This window comes from Phocoena sinus, chromosome 20, assembly GCF_008692025.1.
Source record: "Phocoena sinus isolate mPhoSin1 chromosome 20, mPhoSin1.pri, whole genome shotgun sequence".
Lineage (NCBI taxonomy): Eukaryota > Metazoa > Chordata > Mammalia > Artiodactyla > Phocoenidae > Phocoena > Phocoena sinus.
The window spans coordinates 13860245-13879178 of record NC_045782.1 but is presented as its reverse complement, the minus strand read 5'-3'; the positions used below and the strand labels follow the sequence as shown (position 1 = coordinate 13879178).

The 18934-nt window shown below is 50.2% G+C and overlaps 3 protein-coding genes across 14 annotated transcripts in view; 2 read left to right on the top strand and 1 right to left on the bottom strand.

Annotated features, from left to right (window-relative positions):
- Positions 1-3981, top strand: part of NXN (nucleoredoxin) — a 140415-nt gene extending 136434 nt beyond the window's left edge. Inside the window, exon 8 of one of the 2 annotated variants that reach the window (XM_032616415.1) lies at positions 2336-3981. In XM_032616415.1, the coding sequence (XP_032472306.1) occupies positions 2336-2518 (183 nt within the window). In that variant the 3' untranslated portion in view covers positions 2519-3981. The remainder of the gene's footprint in view (positions 1-2335) is intronic. The other variant, XM_032616416.1, reaches the window with a different exon arrangement.
- Positions 3982-5077: 1096 nt separating this feature from the next.
- On the bottom strand, positions 5078-15687 carry MRM3 (mitochondrial rRNA methyltransferase 3). 10 transcript variants are annotated; one of them, XM_032616417.1, is made up of 7 exons: positions 15235-15687; positions 14751-14995; positions 13170-13337; positions 9310-10987; positions 9017-9212; positions 8263-8373; positions 5078-7765 (listed from the first exon to the last, which is right to left on the bottom strand). In XM_032616417.1, the coding sequence occupies exons 1-4, from the start codon at positions 15546-15548 to the stop codon at positions 10443-10445; spliced, it is 1272 nt and encodes a 423-aa protein (XP_032472308.1). In that variant the 5' UTR covers positions 15549-15687; the 3' UTR covers positions 5078-7765; positions 8263-8373; positions 9017-9212; positions 9310-10442. The 10 variants fall into 10 exon arrangements, with proteins under 10 accessions (XP_032472308.1, XP_032472315.1, XP_032472311.1 ...); XM_032616424.1 differs by lacking the exons at positions 5078-7765; positions 8263-8373 and having other exon boundaries at positions 8481-10987; positions 14809-14995; positions 15235-15575; XM_032616420.1 differs by lacking the exons at positions 5078-7765; positions 8263-8373 and having other exon boundaries at positions 8481-10987; positions 15235-15573.
- The window catches only part of GLOD4 (glyoxalase domain containing 4), a 23004-nt gene continuing 19686 nt past the window's right edge, over positions 15617-18934 (top strand). The window contains exons 1-2 of one of the 2 annotated variants that reach the window (XM_032616428.1): positions 15617-15752; positions 18553-18602. In XM_032616428.1, coding sequence (XP_032472319.1) covers positions 15663-15752; positions 18553-18602 — 140 coding nt within the window. In that variant the 5' untranslated portion in view covers positions 15617-15662. Of the gene's footprint in view, positions 15753-16248; positions 18603-18934 lie in introns of both variants that reach the window. The other variant, XM_032616429.1, reaches the window with a different exon arrangement.

Genomic DNA, 18934 nt, shown 5'->3' with positions numbered 1-18934 from the left:
CCCGGTCCCCACCCCGAGCCACCCTCCGCACAGGTGCCGCTGCCTTCCCCCACCCGGGCACCGGCCTAAGCCAGTTACTGACGGATACACGTTTTGAAGCCCCCGTGCCCTCCTTGCTCCCATCTGTACCTCCAGTTGGTCCGAGCCCCTGCTCATTTCACGCTGTGTTTGGATCCCAGGGGATGCCGCGGCGGCGCGACACCCGGAACCACCCATTCATCACCTCAGTAGCCGCCCCTGCTCCGCGGGCCCCCTGGAAGGCAGCTGAAGTCACCCTGCCCAGCCGTGGGGTGGAGGGAACAAAGCAGGTTCACAGGGCCCTGCCTTGGGGGTCCCCAGCCCGCTCCACACAAAGCACAAGTGGAAGCCGCTCTGAATGTATTAAACTCGAACCCCTTTCGAACGGCTCGGAGAAAAAAGATGGGCGCAGAGGAGAAAGGGCGGAGCCAGCGCGGGGGCAGGGCTGGAGGGCTCCGGTGGCCGCGTTACAAACGTGGCTGAAAAGGAGCAATGGCAGGTTTCCTATAGGCCAGGCCCGAGCGAGGTGCCTCACCTGGACCACCCACGTGCTCCTCACCTAGTGGGCAGGGAGCATCATCCTTACCGTCCCACAGATGAGGAGGGTGAGGCTCAGAGAGGGTGAGACGGCTCCGAGCCCCGCCTGGGCGGGCTGTGCGTGCGGGCTGGCTCTCATGCTCGCGGAGCCCCACATGAGCCATTATTGAATCCGTTTCACATGTTTTAGGAGACCTGGGCTCCGAGAAGTTTCTGCCAAAGTCCTGTGTTAAGTGGGTGGCAGAGAGAGGAGTGAACGTGAGATGAGGAGTGACTCCAGACGCAGTGCTCTCCCTCCCTCTGTCCGTGTGGGTCTGGCAGACGGGCCGCCCAGCCTGGACCAGGAGGTTGGGCAGAGACCCGGGGGCATCCGCTGCTCCAGCTCTCCCACCCACCGCCAGGCCTTCCCCTGCTCTGCACCTGGGCTCCTGGCCTTGGCAGCTCTCTTGGTCTGACCTCAGAAGCAAGGCAGCCAGAAAGGGGCACAGGGCGCAGGAACATCAGGCACCAACTGGGGGCCTCTGAGCCCTGGACTTAGGCCCTTCATGATCCCCCAGGGCTGAGCGGGCCGCGGCTTTGTCTTGATCCTGTCCTCTCCTGCAGGCAAAGTTGCCCCTTCTGAAGCCTTAACAGATGTTAAAATTCATCTCCCCGTGTTTGCTCCAGGGAAAGTGAGGCGGGGTGGGGGGGCAGCGGGCTCTGGCTTGGCCTCCTAACGGGAATTGGATGTATAGTATTTGTCCAGGTGTCTCCCCTCTGTTTATCGTGAAGATTGTTTATTAACCCAGGTGGAGGTCCTGAGTTGGGTGAATGCTGCCAGAGATGCTGAATCACCTGGCATTGCTGGGAAGTGCGTGCTCTTTATAGGGTGGGGGAAAGAAAGGCAATAACTAATCATCTTTCCTAAAGAACTGCCCTTTCAGAAAGAAATGTGTCTTGCCTCAGAGCCCGGTGAGCCTCCTGCTCACCCGCATTTAAGGCCAGGAATACCCCGAGTCCTTTTTCGGCAGGGCGACCCAGGGCTTTTCATTCAGTGGAGAATTTTGCACATTTTATGGTAAGACAACCTGGGGATGGGTATAGACAGTCCATTTCCTGTATCAGCAGCGTGAAAGGTAATCTCAGGTGGTTGCTCCCTTACAAATCTTTCTCCTTGTCTTTGGATTTCTCTTTGCCTTTATACTTTAAAGCTACATCTGATACTAGGGAAATTCCTCAGGGCAGTCACTGGGAACGTATGATAAATACAGCGACCCGTGTAAACTTCAGTAGCACTTCAGGGGCCCCGGCTTCTGAACTAGCGGTGTAACTCCTGCCCCTGCTGCAGCTGTGGGGCTGGGGGCAGTGGGCTGTTTTCTTTTTTTTTTTTTTTTTTTTTTTTTTTGGCTTTTTTGTTAAAAACATTCTGAAGTTGAAGTCCAGATTGGCCTGGGCCCACAGTGGGGCTGCAGGTAATTGAGAGGTGGTTGCAAAAGTAAGTAATCAAAGGACATCCCATTTTCACAAGTTAAAGCTGCTTTCGTGCTAATAAGAAAAGATGGCTTGCCTGGGGTTTGGGGTGATGCAGAGAGAGAATTTTATGAACCAGGCTGCCCCTCGCCCTGGCAGGGCGGGGTGCCCTGCTCCCCGTTCTGAGAGCCCATCTTTCCTGGAGGCCAGCCTCGCTCCAGGATGATGTGATGGCTCCATCCCTAGGCCATCTGGGGAGTCCGGGCCCAGGGGACTCTCTACCCTCTTTCTTGGAAACTTACTGGTTTTCTTTCCCTCCGGTGACTTCCAGGATGACATGACCGACTCCCTGCGAGATTACACCAACCTGCCCGAGGCTGCCCCTTTGCTCACCATTCTGGACATGTCAGCCCGGGCCAAGTACGTGATGGACGTGGAGGAGATCACCCCTGCCATTGTGGAGGCCTTTGTGAATGACTTCCTAGCAGAAAAGCTCAAACCAGAGCCCATCTAGTCGGGCTCCCGCTTCCCGGGATGTTATTTAAAACGCATTCTTCTCCTCCCCCTCCCCCGCCCTTCCCTCCACCCTTGGACTTTTCCAGGGTGTCCCGAATCACACAACCCAAGTGTCCAACCTCTCTGTGGTGCCTTGTTTTCTGCATTAACTCCTCAGCTAGCACTCTAGGGTGCGCATCCTCTCCAGCAGCAGAAGAACCTCCGTGTTTGGAGACTCTGCTTGGGATTCGTGGGGCTAGCATAACCCGGCCTGAACTGGGACTGCAGCGTTCTCTTGGTCCCTAGCTCTTGGTGAGGTATTTGCCAGGGTGTTCTTCTGTCAAGTGGGCACCAAGGGACAGAGCATCGGTGCTCTGGCTCTGCCTTAGGTGCCGGCACGTACGTGCAGAGCCCGAGGGTTCAGAGGCGCACGTGCGGCGGGTGGAGCAGGGAGAGGGCGGCAGCCGCAGAGGCCCCGTGCAGAGCTGCTGGCGAGGACGTCCTTTCCTAAGTGACTTGGTCTGCCTTGGTCTGAGGGAAAAACACCAGCTTGTCAGCTGGTTCTTGGGCAGGGGCTCTCCAGCCCTCAAAGGAAGTTTGTGTTCTTTTCTGGTAAGGAAGAGAGTAGCTACGGTAATGATTCACGTACTAATTGCTTACTTTGATGGAGCGCCTCCCATGTGATAAGAAGGAGATGCTCATTCCTTCCTTCTAGCTCTTTCTTCCTTGATCTTGACCTTCTCCCAGTTTCTACCTTCTCAGATGAACAGCCCCTACAATCTTGGAATGTTGTTACTAAGTTCTCCCCCTTGGACATCTTCCCAAGAAGACGCGGTGGTCCTGTGTTCCCGGAGGAGCACCGCTCACCAGCTCAGACCTGACTCAGCCCGGCTCTGGGCCTGGGGCCGCTGGAGCTCTGCTGAGGTGCCCTTGCCCACCCTTGGTTACCCCTGCATTCCCTTTTCTTCTCAAAGCAGAACTTAAAAGAGACCAAAAAATTACCAGAAGCCTAGCTTTTTCCTAAGAACCTACAGAAAGGGCTGTGCCCTGAGGTGGGAGTGCAGGCCAAAGACAGGTCAGCTAAGAGTAGGCCCTGGGTCCGCTCTGCCGGGCCCAGCTCAGCTCCTTGTCTGGGCTGAACTGACCACAGAAAGGAAGCTAACAGCTGTGCTCTTAGGATTTGGGATGGAAGGCTTTGCCTAGGGCCTCACAGGGTTTCAGCCTATCTCAGTCAGAAGTCAGGGCCTTTAAAATAATCTCAGGCCTCACCCCTGGCTCCACTCACAGCCAATCAAGACCATTTATTTGGAAAACCCAGCCCCCTCCAATTAGCTGTTGACATGTTGCTCCTTGCTGAGTGGGATTGCTGATTTGTAGTTCAGAGGTGCAAATTTAGTTGGTAATTAGACTGTTACTGTTACCAGCCTGAAATGCAGTCACCTAGTAAGAAATAAAAGAGGCATCTCTGGACGTTATCAACCACTTGGCCATTCCTGTCCTTCATAACAAAAATCTTCTGGCTTGTGCTGTGCTCCATGGGGTGGCCAGTGGCGGGGGGCGGGGCGGGGGACACACAAGATCCTCTTGACTTTCACCGGATATTTGGCAGCTATGTTTTAGAATTTTTGAGAACCAAGCCCTAACGTGGTCATCTGTCGAATCCTCTGGAAGCCGGGATTCTCGTTTGGATTAGAGCGTCAGAGGCAGGTCCCCCGCTGGAGCTCTGGCCACCGCCTCTCCGGGTTTGACTTGCTGTTGCAGGGGGTGGAGTCTCAGATTACAGACATCCTTGTGGACACGTGTTCATTCCCCCCCTTCACGGGAACACGTGCTCAGAAGCCTGAGAAGGCCAGTTGGAGAAACACAAGGAGCCCAGCACGGGTCCTCCTGTGAAGAATGGGGCAGTAGTTGGAGGCTCTCAAACCTAGCTCCGTCCCAGGGCTAGGGGCTGCTCTGGGAGCCCTGCCAGTGTCTCCCTGGGGGGCGGGGTGTGTGGGGACGAGGGGAGGTCACCCTCACTTGGAGGATGGTCGGGATTTCTGTCTGTGCCCTGTACCATGATGGCCTTGGAACAAAGGTGGTCTCTCTTAGCAACTACTTAACCTTCTGGGGCAAAAGAAACAAAGTCCAGTTGAGGAGTCCTCCTCGCAAGTCACTGCAGCAGAAAAATTAGGTCATTTTTGATCCTTCTACGGTCCATACAGGGCTGACTAAACTACTTGCCACTAATGTCAACTGGACCCTTGACACCAGAATTCCCCTTCTGGAGGGGGGTGTGGAGGTTAAGATCAATGGGAAGGTTTGCCAAAAAGGTGCTTTTGGTTTATACGGTGGCAACTTTGGGGGAAAAATGCTGGGGGAGGATCACCTCACCAGTGAAAAATCCCGGTCTCTATAGTGCGAGAGATCTTAAAGGTTATTGAAGCAGACGAAGTGGGTGGCATCTTAATTCCCACTAAGCAGCTCCAAAATATCTTAAAATTCTTGTCGCTGATCGGAAGCAGGTTAAACCACCAGCTGTGACATACTCAAGGTCTTCCGCCAGCAGCAAGGGAAACCATGTCCTGCAGGTTGATGAGGCAGGATGGTGGCTGTAAAAATGCCACCCTGGGGTTCCAGATCTGTGTTCACCACAATGACTTCCAGATCCGACTCTACCCATTTTCACAACAGAGATGAGATTTTTTTTTTTTTTTACCTGTCCCCAACAATAAAGATCTGCTTAAGAAAAAAAGTATGTGTGTGGGGTTGGCATGTACAGCGGGCAGGTATAAAGGCCAGAGGGCGACTGAGAATCAGCTTCTTTTCCAGAAGTGAGGGGGCTGCCTGCTACCCCCGCTCCAAGTGTGTCCTCGCAATCAATGACTCTCGCTCATCCAAGCGCAGGGAGCCTGTTCTGCTTTTCTGGCATCAGCCAAGCTTCAAGTGGTAATTTTCAGCCAGACTGTGTTTTTTCCTGTTGCCTAATTAAAGCCACTGAAAAGCTGTTCTCTCCTCCTGCGGCCTTGTTCCAGGGCAGCAAACGGAATTCTGCAGTGATAGACATAGTAGAACGTGGTCCAGGAGCAGCTGGACCCAATGAGGTCATCGGAGGAGGAGCACTACACACGCGTGTGCGTGTACACGTGGAGAGGCCCGCGGGCTTGGAGTGGCAGCCCTGGGAGGGGCCAGAGCGAGTAGCTGGTCCAGCGCCTCCAGTCACGCAAGCATTCTGTTCACTGTCGCCTCCCCCTCAGCCAGGCCCCTTGCCCGCTGGGAGCAGGAGCTGAGCGCGGCGGCTGTGGCGGTGTGGATCGGTGAGCGGTGTGGATCGTGGGAGGTCCAGCAGTGCCCCTGCAGCTTCTCTCCGGTGCTGCGGTATGAACCGAGGACAGCCCGGAGCTCAGGATCTTTCATTTGTCCAGAAGCAGCTGTGTTCAGTGAGCACTCAAACCTAAGTCCCTCTTTGCTGACACCAACAGGGACGAGAGCGCCCACTGCTTTCCTCCAAGCAGGCTGCTCAAGGGAAAATGCTTTGGGGACAAACGGCTGTTGTCTATTCGCCCTATTATTATTATTTTTACGCGGGCCTCTCACTGTTGTGGCCTCTCCCGTTGCGGAGCCTGGACGCGCAGGCTCGGCGGCCATGGCTCACAGACCCAGCCGCTCCGCGGCATGTGGGATCTTTCCGGACCGGGGCATGAACCCATGTCTCCTGCATCGGCAGGCGGACTCTAAACCACTGTGCCACCAGGGAAGCCCCTCGCCTCATTATTGATTGTTCATTATTAGCAAGTGGTGTATGTGTGAAGGGTAGAATATTTTCCAGGAAACAAAAAGCTCGGATGTAGAAAAATCTTATATTGGCTCTACTCTATGGCCGGGACTTCTTCTACGAGAGTAGATCTGACATCAGGACATTCTAGGTATGCCTAAGTGTGAAAGCACGAAGAGAAGTAACTGCTGCATTTTTCAGCCTAAGTATGCCTCACCCTCTTGGCCTTCTGGAACACTTCCCGAGTCAGGAAATGTGTGACTAGATTTGGGTAGGACTTGTTCTGCGGGGCTGTAGGGTTTCCATGCAATAATGTGCCACCTCATGAAAGCGTCTGTCCCCAGGCCTGTAGGCCAGTGTGCAGCCCCAGGAAGGCAGCCAGTCTCAGGTCTGACTCCTGGGCGCTCTTGCCTCACACAAGTCAGTCACCCACACGGGCTACAAGTGGGATGTGGGAGGAGGCATGATTAGGACCCAGTCCCCCCAAACAGATCTCGTTTGATATCAGAGGATACGCAGTCCCCAGCCAGTCAAGCCACTCTGCCGGCCTGGGGTCACAGAGGTGCAAGGGTGGCTGGGAGGCCAGACCCTGCTGCAGCCACGTCTCTCCCCAACCTTAGTTCTCTTCTTGCATTTGGAGGAAGGATCAGCTTTGGTGATGGTCTTCTCCAACTATGAGACCTTAGTTGAAAAAACTTGCTCCTCCCTACTAAACATGTGAAGAACAGAGCTGCTACCATGCGTGATGTATGCACATTTTCAGTACCTGGCCTTTGAGCAGCGGCCTGGCTTCCTGAGGCCATGAGCGCCTGCAGCTGCTGCAAGGTAACGCAGGACCCTGGTTCAGGGACTGTCAGTCACCCACAGCAGCACATCTGGCTTCTAGCTTCTTTCTTTTGCGTGTTCACTGATGCAGAGGACGTGAGATCTTGGAGTTTAAAGGTGTCTACGTGAGTGTGTCCTTTACAACACGTTTTTCAGGTGGGCCGGTCAGTTCTGCTCCCACAGTGGGTGGAGGCGGCTTGGCCAAGAGGGGCCCACAGCACAGCCGTGGTTTTCAGCACCAGTCGGGGAACCCTGGGCGAGGTGCTGATCCTGGAGTCTTCGTGTGGTGGAACAACAGAAGTGGAGCAGTTCAGCTTTTAGTGACATCGGGTGTTGCTAATAGCCCTGGGGCAGGTGGTAGAAGGCCCCAGTGGAAACCAGTCCCCCAAGGTCTGTTTATCCTCTGGGCCTCAATGACTGAGACTCTAACATGAGCTAGTAGCCACGGCTGGGGGAGGGAAGAGGACCTTTCTGCCTCCCCTGCCCTGAAACTCTAAACGGGGCGAGGCAGTGGGTTCTCAGTGTGAGTTCCAGGCACCTGGGGACATCAGCATTAGTCCAGAGCTGCTTTCCCAGAGGCTCCATTCAAGGGGAAAAGATGTGCTAGTTTTTTCTGAGGCAGCTGCTTCCCACTTCTGTCCATTTCCTCCCTAGTTTTTGGTCCAATGTTCTATACTTCAGATTCTGCTGAGAATGAATGACAACGTGGGTGGGTCTTCAACTTTAGCACCTCTGAGCACAAACAGCTTGTAAAAGGCCCACTGTGGTGGAGGGAGACTTCTGATTCCATCCTCTTTCACAAGTTATATCCAGGAAAAATCCCCACCCTTCCCTTCAGGGTTGGGAGTGGTTGAGGCGTGACTGCCCCCTTGTGGCAGAAATCACCATTACAGCCACATGCAACACAAAAGCAAGGGGCAGCTTGGCCAACCTTCTGAAGGCTTCTCTTTCAGCCAAGCAATGTGTTTTACTTGTCATATACTGCTCAGTTTTCATCCTGTCTCCTGGGGAAATGGTGACATAAATATTGGCCTCGAAACTGAGAAGAATTTCCAGATGGCTAATTTCCATCACTAGGCAAACAACTTCACCACCATTTGCTTCCCCTGTAATCATTTTAAAGAAAGGAAAATTTGCCCTCCCCTCTCCTAAGTTATACCCACAAATATATAAAAAGAACTCACAAGGCATGGTATACAAGTCATGGACTATAAAGTGAATGGGATGTAAATGTCTTTTCCTTCTTAAACCCAGGATGACTTGCTAGGTGTGCTCTTCTGCGGTGCTTTGTTTTTCTAAAAAAAGACAAGGTATGGGTTTGTTGTTCTTTCATTGGTTTTTACTTTGCAATAAAAGTCAGCAGGAATAATAACCCAGGGGAAAAAATTGCAGGAGACTGGTCTCACGCTGAAAAGGCATGAGCCTCTTTTTATTTTTTTTTTAATATTCATTGGAGTATAATTGCTTTACAATGGTGTGTTTGTTAGTTTCTGCGAGCCTCTTTTTAGTGTGTTTCTTTAGCACTTTTCCAAGGTGTTGGGAGACTGTCAATAGAGTGGTATCGTTCTCCGGTGTCCACCACCCCCAATTTCGCCTGCTGGTGTGACGGGCATTATAGCTGTGAAGCTGGCAGAGGGCCCCAGGCTTTGTGGGCTCAACACAGCATAAAGGCTGTGGGCTTTTCTACTTTTTAAAAGCTGATGGGGGATGGAGAGTCTCAAGAACATTCTGGGGGCCACTGTCACCCAACATCTGTGTGGGGCCCTGGGCAGCCCCAGACCACAGTAGGACACCAGAGCAGCTTCTGGCCAGTCAGCCTGAGAGAGCACAGCCAACCAAAGAGATTGTTCCTTTAAAAACCCCTCCCCTCAAACATAACAGAGCAATCCCATTGGGGCACCACTTGGGGCACGGTCATGCGTGACCTTTTGGTCTTACCAGGGAGCTGGGTGAGCCAAGGGAGGAGGGAGGGGTCCACGGTTCGTCTTGGGCATGCTGCAACTCACTGGACCTCCCTGTGATGAGCAGCTGAAGGGCTCCCAAGGAACCCCAACCATGACAGGCGCCACTGTATGGAAGGGACGTGGTGACACTACACTGCTAGTGTCCTTGTCCTCAACTCCAACCATATTCGCTGTGGTGGTAAAAGCACTGCTTGAACTAGGTCCCATCCTCTGGTTCCCGCCATCCCACCTCACGCACGCACAGTGACTTACACACACAGCGATTACCATCTGCCTTTGCGCCCGTGTCCCTGGCCACATCCCACTGGCACTTGGTAAGTAAGGATCCAGCTTGCCCTGGTCCCCTGGGGGTTTGAGAGAGAGAAGAGCAGCAGGGTCTTGCCGCAGAGTTGTGGGCTCAAGGGCCCCAAGCCCTCATCCTCAGAACCTCAGCCTCTCCCCTCACAGAAGCCTCTGTTCACACAGCCTCCAGGAACAGTGGCATTTTCCTAACAGTTCTGTTTATGCAGGATGGGGGATTAATGTAAACAAGTCATTACATTTAACCCAAAGTGTTATACAAAGTAGGACTAACAGCAGGAAGCTAGTAAAAAGGGTACAGCTTTGCTGACAGATAGATGCAGGATTAAGCTGAAGATTTAAGAACTGTTTCCTCCTTTTCTGAACCAAGTTCTCAAAAAGATATCTGCAGAGGTGCTAAGAAGGTGTAATACCACCTGAAATGGTGGTATCACCTCTTTCACCAGAAATGGGGGTAAAAAATTGTGTCATACATAAACAGTGTTTAAGTCATGGCCTTAATTAACAATCACAGAGATTAACACAGCCAAGCCAAAAGAAGAGCCAGCTACTGAACGCCATCACCTGTAGCCCTCAGCTTCCTGGGTCATTAACCTCTTGGCAATGTCCTCATCACTAGGCCAAAGATGAAAAGACAGGCATTGAGACCCACTGACCACACTGAAATAAAACTTTTTAATGTAATCTGCTGGTCTACACAGGGGTGAAGTCAATTTCCACTGACCAATGATCACAGGAGTTGAGTGACCAAGGCCGGCCTCTAACCAGCACTCCATGATTGCAGAGCACCCCCAGCTGTGGAGGGAGGGGTCCTCCCTACCCAAGGTGATGCCCTCAGCAACTTTCTGGGCACAAAGATGCTCCATGGTGGACAGTTTTTAAAAACATACAGCCATGAGGAGCATTTACTTATGTTGTCTCTCTTACCCACACACACACGTACATATACACATATATAGAAGTCAGTGGGAAGATGGAGATCTCAGGAGGAATTTTGGCCTTTGTTATTTTTGAGGCTAAGCAGAAAGTCAGGGAAGTTCTTATTTTTCCAATAACCACAGAGACAACCTAAAACTGAGGCCTGGCTTCCACGTCCCCTCTCAGTGGTAACTCCCGTCCCTGCTCAAGTGTTCCGCCCTCACCCGCAGTTGTCTTCTCCCTTCAAAGAGCAGGATGCTCGCAGCCATGGCCGAGTTCAGGCTGTCCACACCAGGCACGATGGGGATCAGCAGCCTCCCGCCCCCCGTGCTCTCAGCCAACTGCAGGGACTCCAGGCTCACGCCGCTGGTCTCCCCACCTATCACCACAGCTGCAGGTGCCTCTGTCCAGTCTGAGTCGTAACTCTGGACCTCAAGTTCAGGGAGCCAGCCTTTACTGGCTGCACTTTCTAGATTCTCTTCCTCCTCCTCATACTTGTGAAACTTTAGGGGTCGTCGGTCACATACCCAGCCGTAGTCACTGGCCTTATTAGACATCTGGGCCTGGGCCTGTGTGTAAAGGCCACAGTTGTCAGCCACGTAGACGCGGGTGTCATTGGGCAGGTAGTTGGGCACTGCTTCCCAGTCCACGTTGTTGATGATGGGCACTTGGAAATGTGCGCCCATACCTGCCCGCAGCACTTTGGGTTCCCAGGCATCCACACAGCCTAGAAAATAAAAGGATCCAATTAACATTACAAACCTTCCCAGACATGGGGACTTTGAAGTAAATCAGATTAATTCTGGATCAGGAGATAAAACAAAAAATGTCCTAGTGTGGCCTTCTTGGTGGCTGAGACCTCTGCCTCCCCAGGTATGGCGGTGTCCAGCCAAGGGACTGGAGGATTCATTCCTGCTAGTGCAGAAACAGATTTTATTCATCCCTTCAACATTTACCACACACAGGGAATTCCCTGGTGGTCCAATGGTTAGAACTCGGTGCTTCCACCCCTGGTCGGGGAACTAAGATCCCACAAGCCATGTGGTGAGGTCAAAAACAAAAAACAAAACAAACAAAAGAAACATTTACCACACACGTGCCAGACATTGGACGGGAGATGAGAGAGCCTTAAAGTCCCCAAACTCAAGGAGCTCATGATGGAGTGGGCAGTGGCGTCGGGACGACATTTCAGCAGGTGACTACACTACCAGTAATAACTGATGTAAAAGAAGCATGGACAAGGTAATAGAAAACTCTCGTACGAAGCAGGGCTATCGAAGCAGGAAAAACCACCCGAGAACACAACACTGAGCGGGATCTTGAAGGTTAGGAGGGCTTTGTCAGAATGACTGGGTCAGAGAACAAAGTTACAGAAGTGGGAAGAAAAACTAAGTAAGGTAATTGGGCCAATTACTGAGTGGGGGTGGGATGGGGGTGAGGTGGGAGATGAGACCGGAGGCAGGAAAGGACCAATTTAAAGGAGGCTGGGTATGCCAGACCGAGGAGTTTAGGATTTTATCCAGAAGACAATATAATGACCCTGAAGCAAGTAAAGTAGTGACAAAATCTGGTTTATGTTTTAGAAAGACCCATTTGGCTTCCATGTTGAATCTGGATTGGAGCAAGGAAGATGCTAGAAATGGGGAAATTAGACTGGAGGCAATTATAGTAATCCAGGGAGAACCAAGGCCACAGCCCTTTCTTCCATACACACTTCCTCTCCCTTCCGTGCAGTCGTGCTAAACCCAACCACCTCTATGCATCAGCAGACACCTGGCCTTTCCCACAGGTCGGGAGACAGCAGGACCAGGGCACCACATATCCGCTATCCTCCCTGACTTGTTAGCACGAGTCTCCTCATTCTAAGTTATATTAGAAGTTAGCCTGTCAAACTTCAGGATAGGTTAAGTAGGCAAACCAAGTTTATAAAGGAAAAAAAGACATGCAGAATGTACACTGTTCACATGGATCCCCAACCACAGGAACAAGGCATGGAAAGTGGGCCGTGTGCCAAGAGGTGGCAGGCGGGGCGGGCAGAAGAGGGGCCCAGACTGGAGGGGCGCCATCTAGTCTGACCCCTCCACCGGTGGGGAGCAAGGGACAAGGTGAGACTCCCCCTCATCCTGGTGTCCTCAGCACTGGCCACCACACCAAGTGTTCCTACTCTTTCCCTACCTCTCACACACCATCCACCAGCATCAACGTGGAAACCACACTGCCTGGATTATACAGGTGCATTCCCAGACCACACCTGCTTTCCAAGGTCTCAACAGTGAGGCAGGTGAGTGGGGTACTGATGATGGAACCTCGCACCTCACTCATCCCAGCGGAGAGATGCATCCCAGCGAGGCCTGACAGGGACGAGGAGCTGTCAGGAGCAATTCAGGCGAGTCTCAGCAACGGGACCACTTCAGTTTACACCAAATGGTAGCTTGACTGTTTCTGATGAATGATCCTCTCCCTCCCCGCTCCCCCCGGGTTGTAATAGCCCTTTCAGGCATGTCCCAACTGTTAGGCAAGTCTGTTTGGAACCAAGGCTACTAATTCCCGTTTCTGACGAGAGGAGATAACCAAGTGTTCAAACCAGCATCTGTTTCTTCCCTGACTAATTATAAGTTCTTTAATAACGTAGCAGGTGTCAAAATAACTTTAAAGATAATCAACATGAATGAGTGTGCCAGGCACGGTGCTAAGTACTTGATATTCATCATCTCACTTAATCCTCAGAACAACCTTACCAGGTAGATTCTGTTATGCCCACTTTACAGATGAGGAAATTGACATTCAGAATACTGCTTACACATAGCTACCAGGGGACAAATCCAAGATTCAGATACATACATGTCTGCTCACAGAGCCAGCTCACTTACAAACAGCCCCCTAATCCACCCAGTAGCAGGTGCTCTTACCTTTGGTGAGCAACACTTTGCTGCAGCCTGCGCCCGCAGCAGATCGCAGAATTGTCCCCAGGTTCCCAGGGTCGCGGAGATTGTCACAAATCAACAATATGGGCAGTGTGTGGAGAAGCTGAGACTCTGGGTATGTCATCTTGACGTGGTCAGGTTTGGCAAAAATCCCTAAAGAAACAAAAAAGGTGGTTCATTTGTCTGGCATGGGGAGTAATCTGACTTTTCATTTATTTATCATTCTTTGTGTATTCTTAATTATGTACTAGATGAACACATTCTGATCGAGAAATTCAGTGCCCTCCTCTCCCTCATAACTGTTTTCAACCTTGGAGTGTATCCTTTCAGAACCTGTTCCATGCATCTCCCTACATGTATGTCCATCTACCCATATATAAGTGCTTTTTCTTTTACCTAAAAAAAAAAAAAAAATCACACTCTATGAAATTATTCTGTAACCTAGTTATTTTTTTTTTTGTTTTTGGGCCTCACTGCCTGGCTTGTGGGATCTTAGTTCCCCGACCAGAGATCAAACCCGGGTCCTTACCAAGGACAACTATAGCTAATAAGAGCACAGTTACTTAGACTGAGTGGAGGACTTTAGTAGTCCAAGTCCCCACCCTATGGGAGAGTTCTGGGCACGGGGGCAAAGATTCCTAGGATTTGCTGGGTTACAGAAACAAGAGACTGTCCCCAGAATTTCCGCTCCCAACTAACAGCTATACAGTGAGCCCACTACAGGGAATATGCACGTACAACTGGTGTGAGAGGCCCTGGCCTCAACATTAGAATCTTGAAGAAAACGCCTTCCCTGCCCCAACAATCCCTTACTATCCAAGAGAAATCTCTACACTCACACATTTGATTCTCGTATCTTGAATGGCAAAAAAAGTATAAAGAGTTTAGTCTTTCCACATTTAGAAAAAAGACTTTCTAAGTGCTAACAGACAGTCTATTAGAATCTTGAGTTGGATTCAATCAAATGAAGACAAGGTTTCCTGTTCAACAGGCTAAACCGGGCGATAAATTGCAGCTTACTGCTCAGACCTGCTTCTAGAATAAGGGGGTCAACAATATATAGGTATTACCACACTGGCAAAGGTTTTGTGAAAATAGAGGGTAAATCTTTTGGTAAACATTTTAATTTTTTTGTTTTTGGCCGTGCCTCGTGGCTTTCGGGATCTTAATTCCCCGACCAGGCATCGAACCTGGGCCCACAGCAGTGAAAGCACCGAGTCCTAACCATTGGACCACCAGGGAATTCCCAACATTTTCTTAATTTTTAATTGAACACTTAAGGTTGAAGAAGTGACCCCCCCCAAAAAAAATAAGGTCTGAGGAAGACTGATTATCCCCTAGAGACTATAAAAAAACCACAATACAAATGACAAAAAAATGGCTTGAGTCTCCACTGAAGATACAAGATGCACAGATTTGAGAACTGTATTTTTCTGGGCGTCTTAAGAAAAGGTTAGGCACCGTAATATTTTGAATTTGGTTTAAATAAAATTTGTTGCCCTGAGACAAATATGAACAAATAATCCCAAGTCTCTACTTCTAGAGACACACTGGATAACCACTGACCCATTATTCCTTGTGGTGTTACTAGGTCGGACCAATCCTTGACATCCTCAAATTTCACCTTAATGAGGCTAACACCTTTCAGCTTCTCAATGGGCAGCTCCTTTATGTATTCCAGACGGCTAAAGAAGAAAACTTTGGGCACAGCACCAGCCTTGAGAGCATCTGCAATCAGCCTACGACCTTCCAACAGGATCTTCCCTTGCTTTTCCCGAAACTGCCTGGACTTAACTACTGTCATCACACTGCTGTGGGTGGAAACAAAAAGACGGGTAATTACCAACATCCTCGTTACGGAGACACATCTAGTTCTAACAGACATGAAGAGCTTCGCAGGGAAAGAAACGAACTGTTAGACACTTATCTGCGTAATAAAAACCAGTGAGTTGTGCTTCAAGAAGTCCTCCAACGGGAGGAAAGAGGTCAAGGTCTCGTTGTGAGGGGAAAGAGAAACGAGAAAACTCGACAAGCCTCAGGAACACATCACCTCAGCCTTTTGTCTCCAGGGAAAGCCTTATCATAGCGAAGCCCCGACTCTTCCCAGGTGCTGGGGGTCTGGGATGGGGGCACCTGACGCGACTGCTTCAGTCGCTGCTCGCGGGGACTGGCCTCTGCCGCCGCCTTCCGAGGCTCCTTCCCGGGACCGGGCTTTCGTTCCACGACCTGACCTGATGGAAACACCACTTTCACGGGGCTGCGCCGCAGCGCCCGGACCCAGCGCCGCGCATCGAGTTCCCAAGTCCGCACCACCGGCAACAACTGTCGCGTGGCCCAACAGGCGCGCTCCCGCAGCACCGCCATCTTCCCCTGCGCCGTGAGCTGCGTCACGAAGGCGCGCCGGCGGCGATCAGTGACGTCACTACCGCGCCGGCGTCCTCTGTGGGCGGTGCGGCGCTGTACGAGTAACGGCTGGTCATGGCGACTCGTCGGTCTCTGCACTTCGTGTTCAAAGTGGGAAACCGCTTCCAGACGGCGTGTTTCTATCGTGATGTTCTGGGAATGAAGGTGGAGACGGGGCGGAGAGGGGTTGGCGCGCGAGGGGGTAGCGGGAGGCTGAGCCCCACGTGGCCGAGGGAGGGGAGAAAAGGGTGTGATGTGGATTTCAGCGGGAACCCGGATGTCCGACCTTAGCCCCTAGACTTCCCATTAGCTCTGTGGTTTTCAACTTCAGGAAGAGTCGTGAGTCGCGGCTTGGGTTAGATGGACTTTGAAAGGGGGTCACACTTACTAGTGGCCGATTGTGTGCCCACACATGTCCTTTCATTTAAGTTTATTCACGAATGTTTATTCCTGCCCTTGCGAAGCTTCTAGTCTAGTGGGAAAGGTAGTAAATAAAAAGTTATATATAATACTCCTCCGGTGAACAATGACTCTCTTCTGGTTTGGAGCCTTTCGGTTTAGATATCAGCATTAGTCAGAGTTCTGCTTCTCTTGTTGCTGGTTTGAATGGTCTCTTGGATATTCAGTCTCTGGGTGAGTGCTCCAATTCTTCTCTCCATAGTCCAGATCTAAGTGTGAAGTGAGAACCCATCCTCGTCTCCCAACACCTGGAAGTCGCCTCTCTCCACCTCTGAGCAGCTGTGATTCTGCAGAGATCACCTGGGTGGCAAGAGCTGGTGGAAGCTATTGGGGAGCTTCCTGATAACCAGGGACTTTAGATGTTGTCAACTGAAACAAAAATGCACAACCTAAAATTTTCGAGTTAAGTTCTTTTTGGGAACCTTACTGAGGACTATAGCCTGGATGGAAGACAGCCTCTCAGATAGCTCTGAGGAACTGCCCCGAAGAGGCAAGGGCGGAGCTAGAATATATATGAGTTTTTTTCTGGGGGGGGAATAAAACCCAAAACCACGTAGTTGAACATCAAAAGATTACTGCTAATCACAAAAACAGACATCTCAAGTTAATGCTTCTTTCTTTTTTTTTAACTTGGGATTTTAAAAAATAAATTTATTTATTTATTTTTGGCTGCATTGGGTCTTCGTTGCTAAGCACGGGCTTTCTCTAGTTGCGGCGAGTGGGGGCTGCTCTTCACTGCGGTGCGCGGGCTTCTCATTGCGGTGGCTTGTCTTGTTGCGGAGCATGGGCTCTAGGCGCGTGGGCTTCAGTAGTTGTGGCTTGGGGGTTCTAGGGTGCAGGCTCAGTAGTTGTGGCGCATGGGTAAATTGCTTCACGGCACGTGGGATCTTCCCGGTCCAGGAAGTGGTCCCCTGCATCGGCAGGCGGATTCTTAACGACTGCACCACCAGGGTAGTCCCAGAAGATGGGTTCTGGATTCATTGAAATTATTCCTTAGATATGCATCTTAAATATCTAGGGCCAGCATCCAAAGCATGGAATGCTTCTTGTTTTTCTCCATCCTGAATTCCCTTCAAGGTGCACTGTTGGTGGGCCACTGCAGTAGCTGATGCCCTGGTCCTTGTAGAAATGGAGTTGCAGGCGACATTCTTTGTTTACAGTGTGCAAGAGTGTGATTTAATGTAGAGACACCGCAGGAGACATGGAGTGCAAAGGGAGTTACCTGAATTCACCAGTCATTTAAAAAACATCACCCGCTTCATGGTTCTGTGTTGGGCTTTGGTGACAAAGGTGAAAATAACCCTGGTATCTGTCCTCAATTAAAGCTCCTGGCTTGGAATGGGGGTGGGAATTGTACATTGCTGATGGTAACGGTACTTGAAATTTGATGATAGAAAACCACAGAACTCTCTCTTAATGTGTTTCCTCATTGATAAAAGGGTGGTTGTAAAGATTAAACACATTATTATATGTGTAGTATTTGACACATGGTATGTATTATGTAAGTGTTAGCTACCATTATTATAAAAGTACAACAGTAGGAGAGCTTTAACTCTAACCTGGTCCTCAGGAAATAATTCATGGAGACCTTGTACTTGAGGTGACCTCTAAAGATAGGTGGGATATCCATAGACCTAGATTAGAGGGAGGAGTATACTAGAAAAACTGAACAGCCAATGCAAAGTTAAGATATGTTTGGGAAGCACCACTAGTTTTATGTGCCTTTAGTTTTTTGGGGTTTTTTGTTGCTGTTGTTGGCTGCTCCACACGGCTTATGGGATCTTAGTTCCCTGACCAGAGATCGAACCCCAGCCCTCGCAGCGAGAGCGCGGGGTCCTAACCACTGGACTGCCAGGGAAGTCCCTGATAGTATCTTAAATGATATGCTAAGGAATTTGGATTTGATGTCATAAAAAGTGGGGAGCTCTCTTACATCTTAGAGCAGGGCAGTGGTGTGATCCGAGCTGTGCTTTAGGGACTTAATTTTATGGTGGTATTAAGGAAGGAGATCAATAAGATGATTTCTGATAAATAGTCTGTGAGAGATGTGATGGAGCTTGAACTGGAGCAGTAGCTGTGGGACTCAAAAAGGAAAACAGAAACTGACACATTGAGAGCCTACTGTGTAGTAGGTTCTGTGTCAAATGCTTTAATAAATTATCTATTTTCACAACATATTAGGAGACTCAGATCCTAATATGTTGTTCTCAGAGTTACACAGCTACTAAGTGAAGACCACACTTTTTTCACTACACAGTACTGCTTCCCGATCTAAATATAATAGATTTTACAACTTTGGTTGGTTGCCTGACCCTTGGTATCAAGCCGATCTTTCTTACCTCTACTACTTCCAACCTGGGAAAGATATACAGCTCGTTATCTTTTGTTTGTTTTACACAGAAAGCTTACAAATAATAATGTCTGTGTTTTCACATTTTAGTTTGTGCTAAATATGCTGTGTGTACTACTAGGACAACTTTGCCATTAATTCTCATTCCCTTACCAGATTCTTCGGCATGAGGAATTTGAGGAAGGCTGCAGAGCTGCCTGTAATGGGTATGACCCCTTGTTTCTTAACATCTTCTTTAGTCTCTGAATACCCCTGAAGAACAGAAAGCAGTTTCTCAAAGCGAGTAGAAGGCAGTAGAATAAATTAAGGAGGCAATAACTTAGGGAGGCAGCTTCAGGGTCACAAATGAGTATATGCTGTGGATGAAGCAGTGTCTTATGGAGTATCTCTTAAGCTTAGTAACCATGGCAAGCTGAGAAATTCCAAGGCCTGATGGGAATTGCTTGCTTGACAAGTAGGCAAAAAATGAGTTAAGGTCAGGTGGGACGGCTGTCCCTATAGGATTCAGCTCCCTACTTTAAAGAAAAGGTAAATGAAT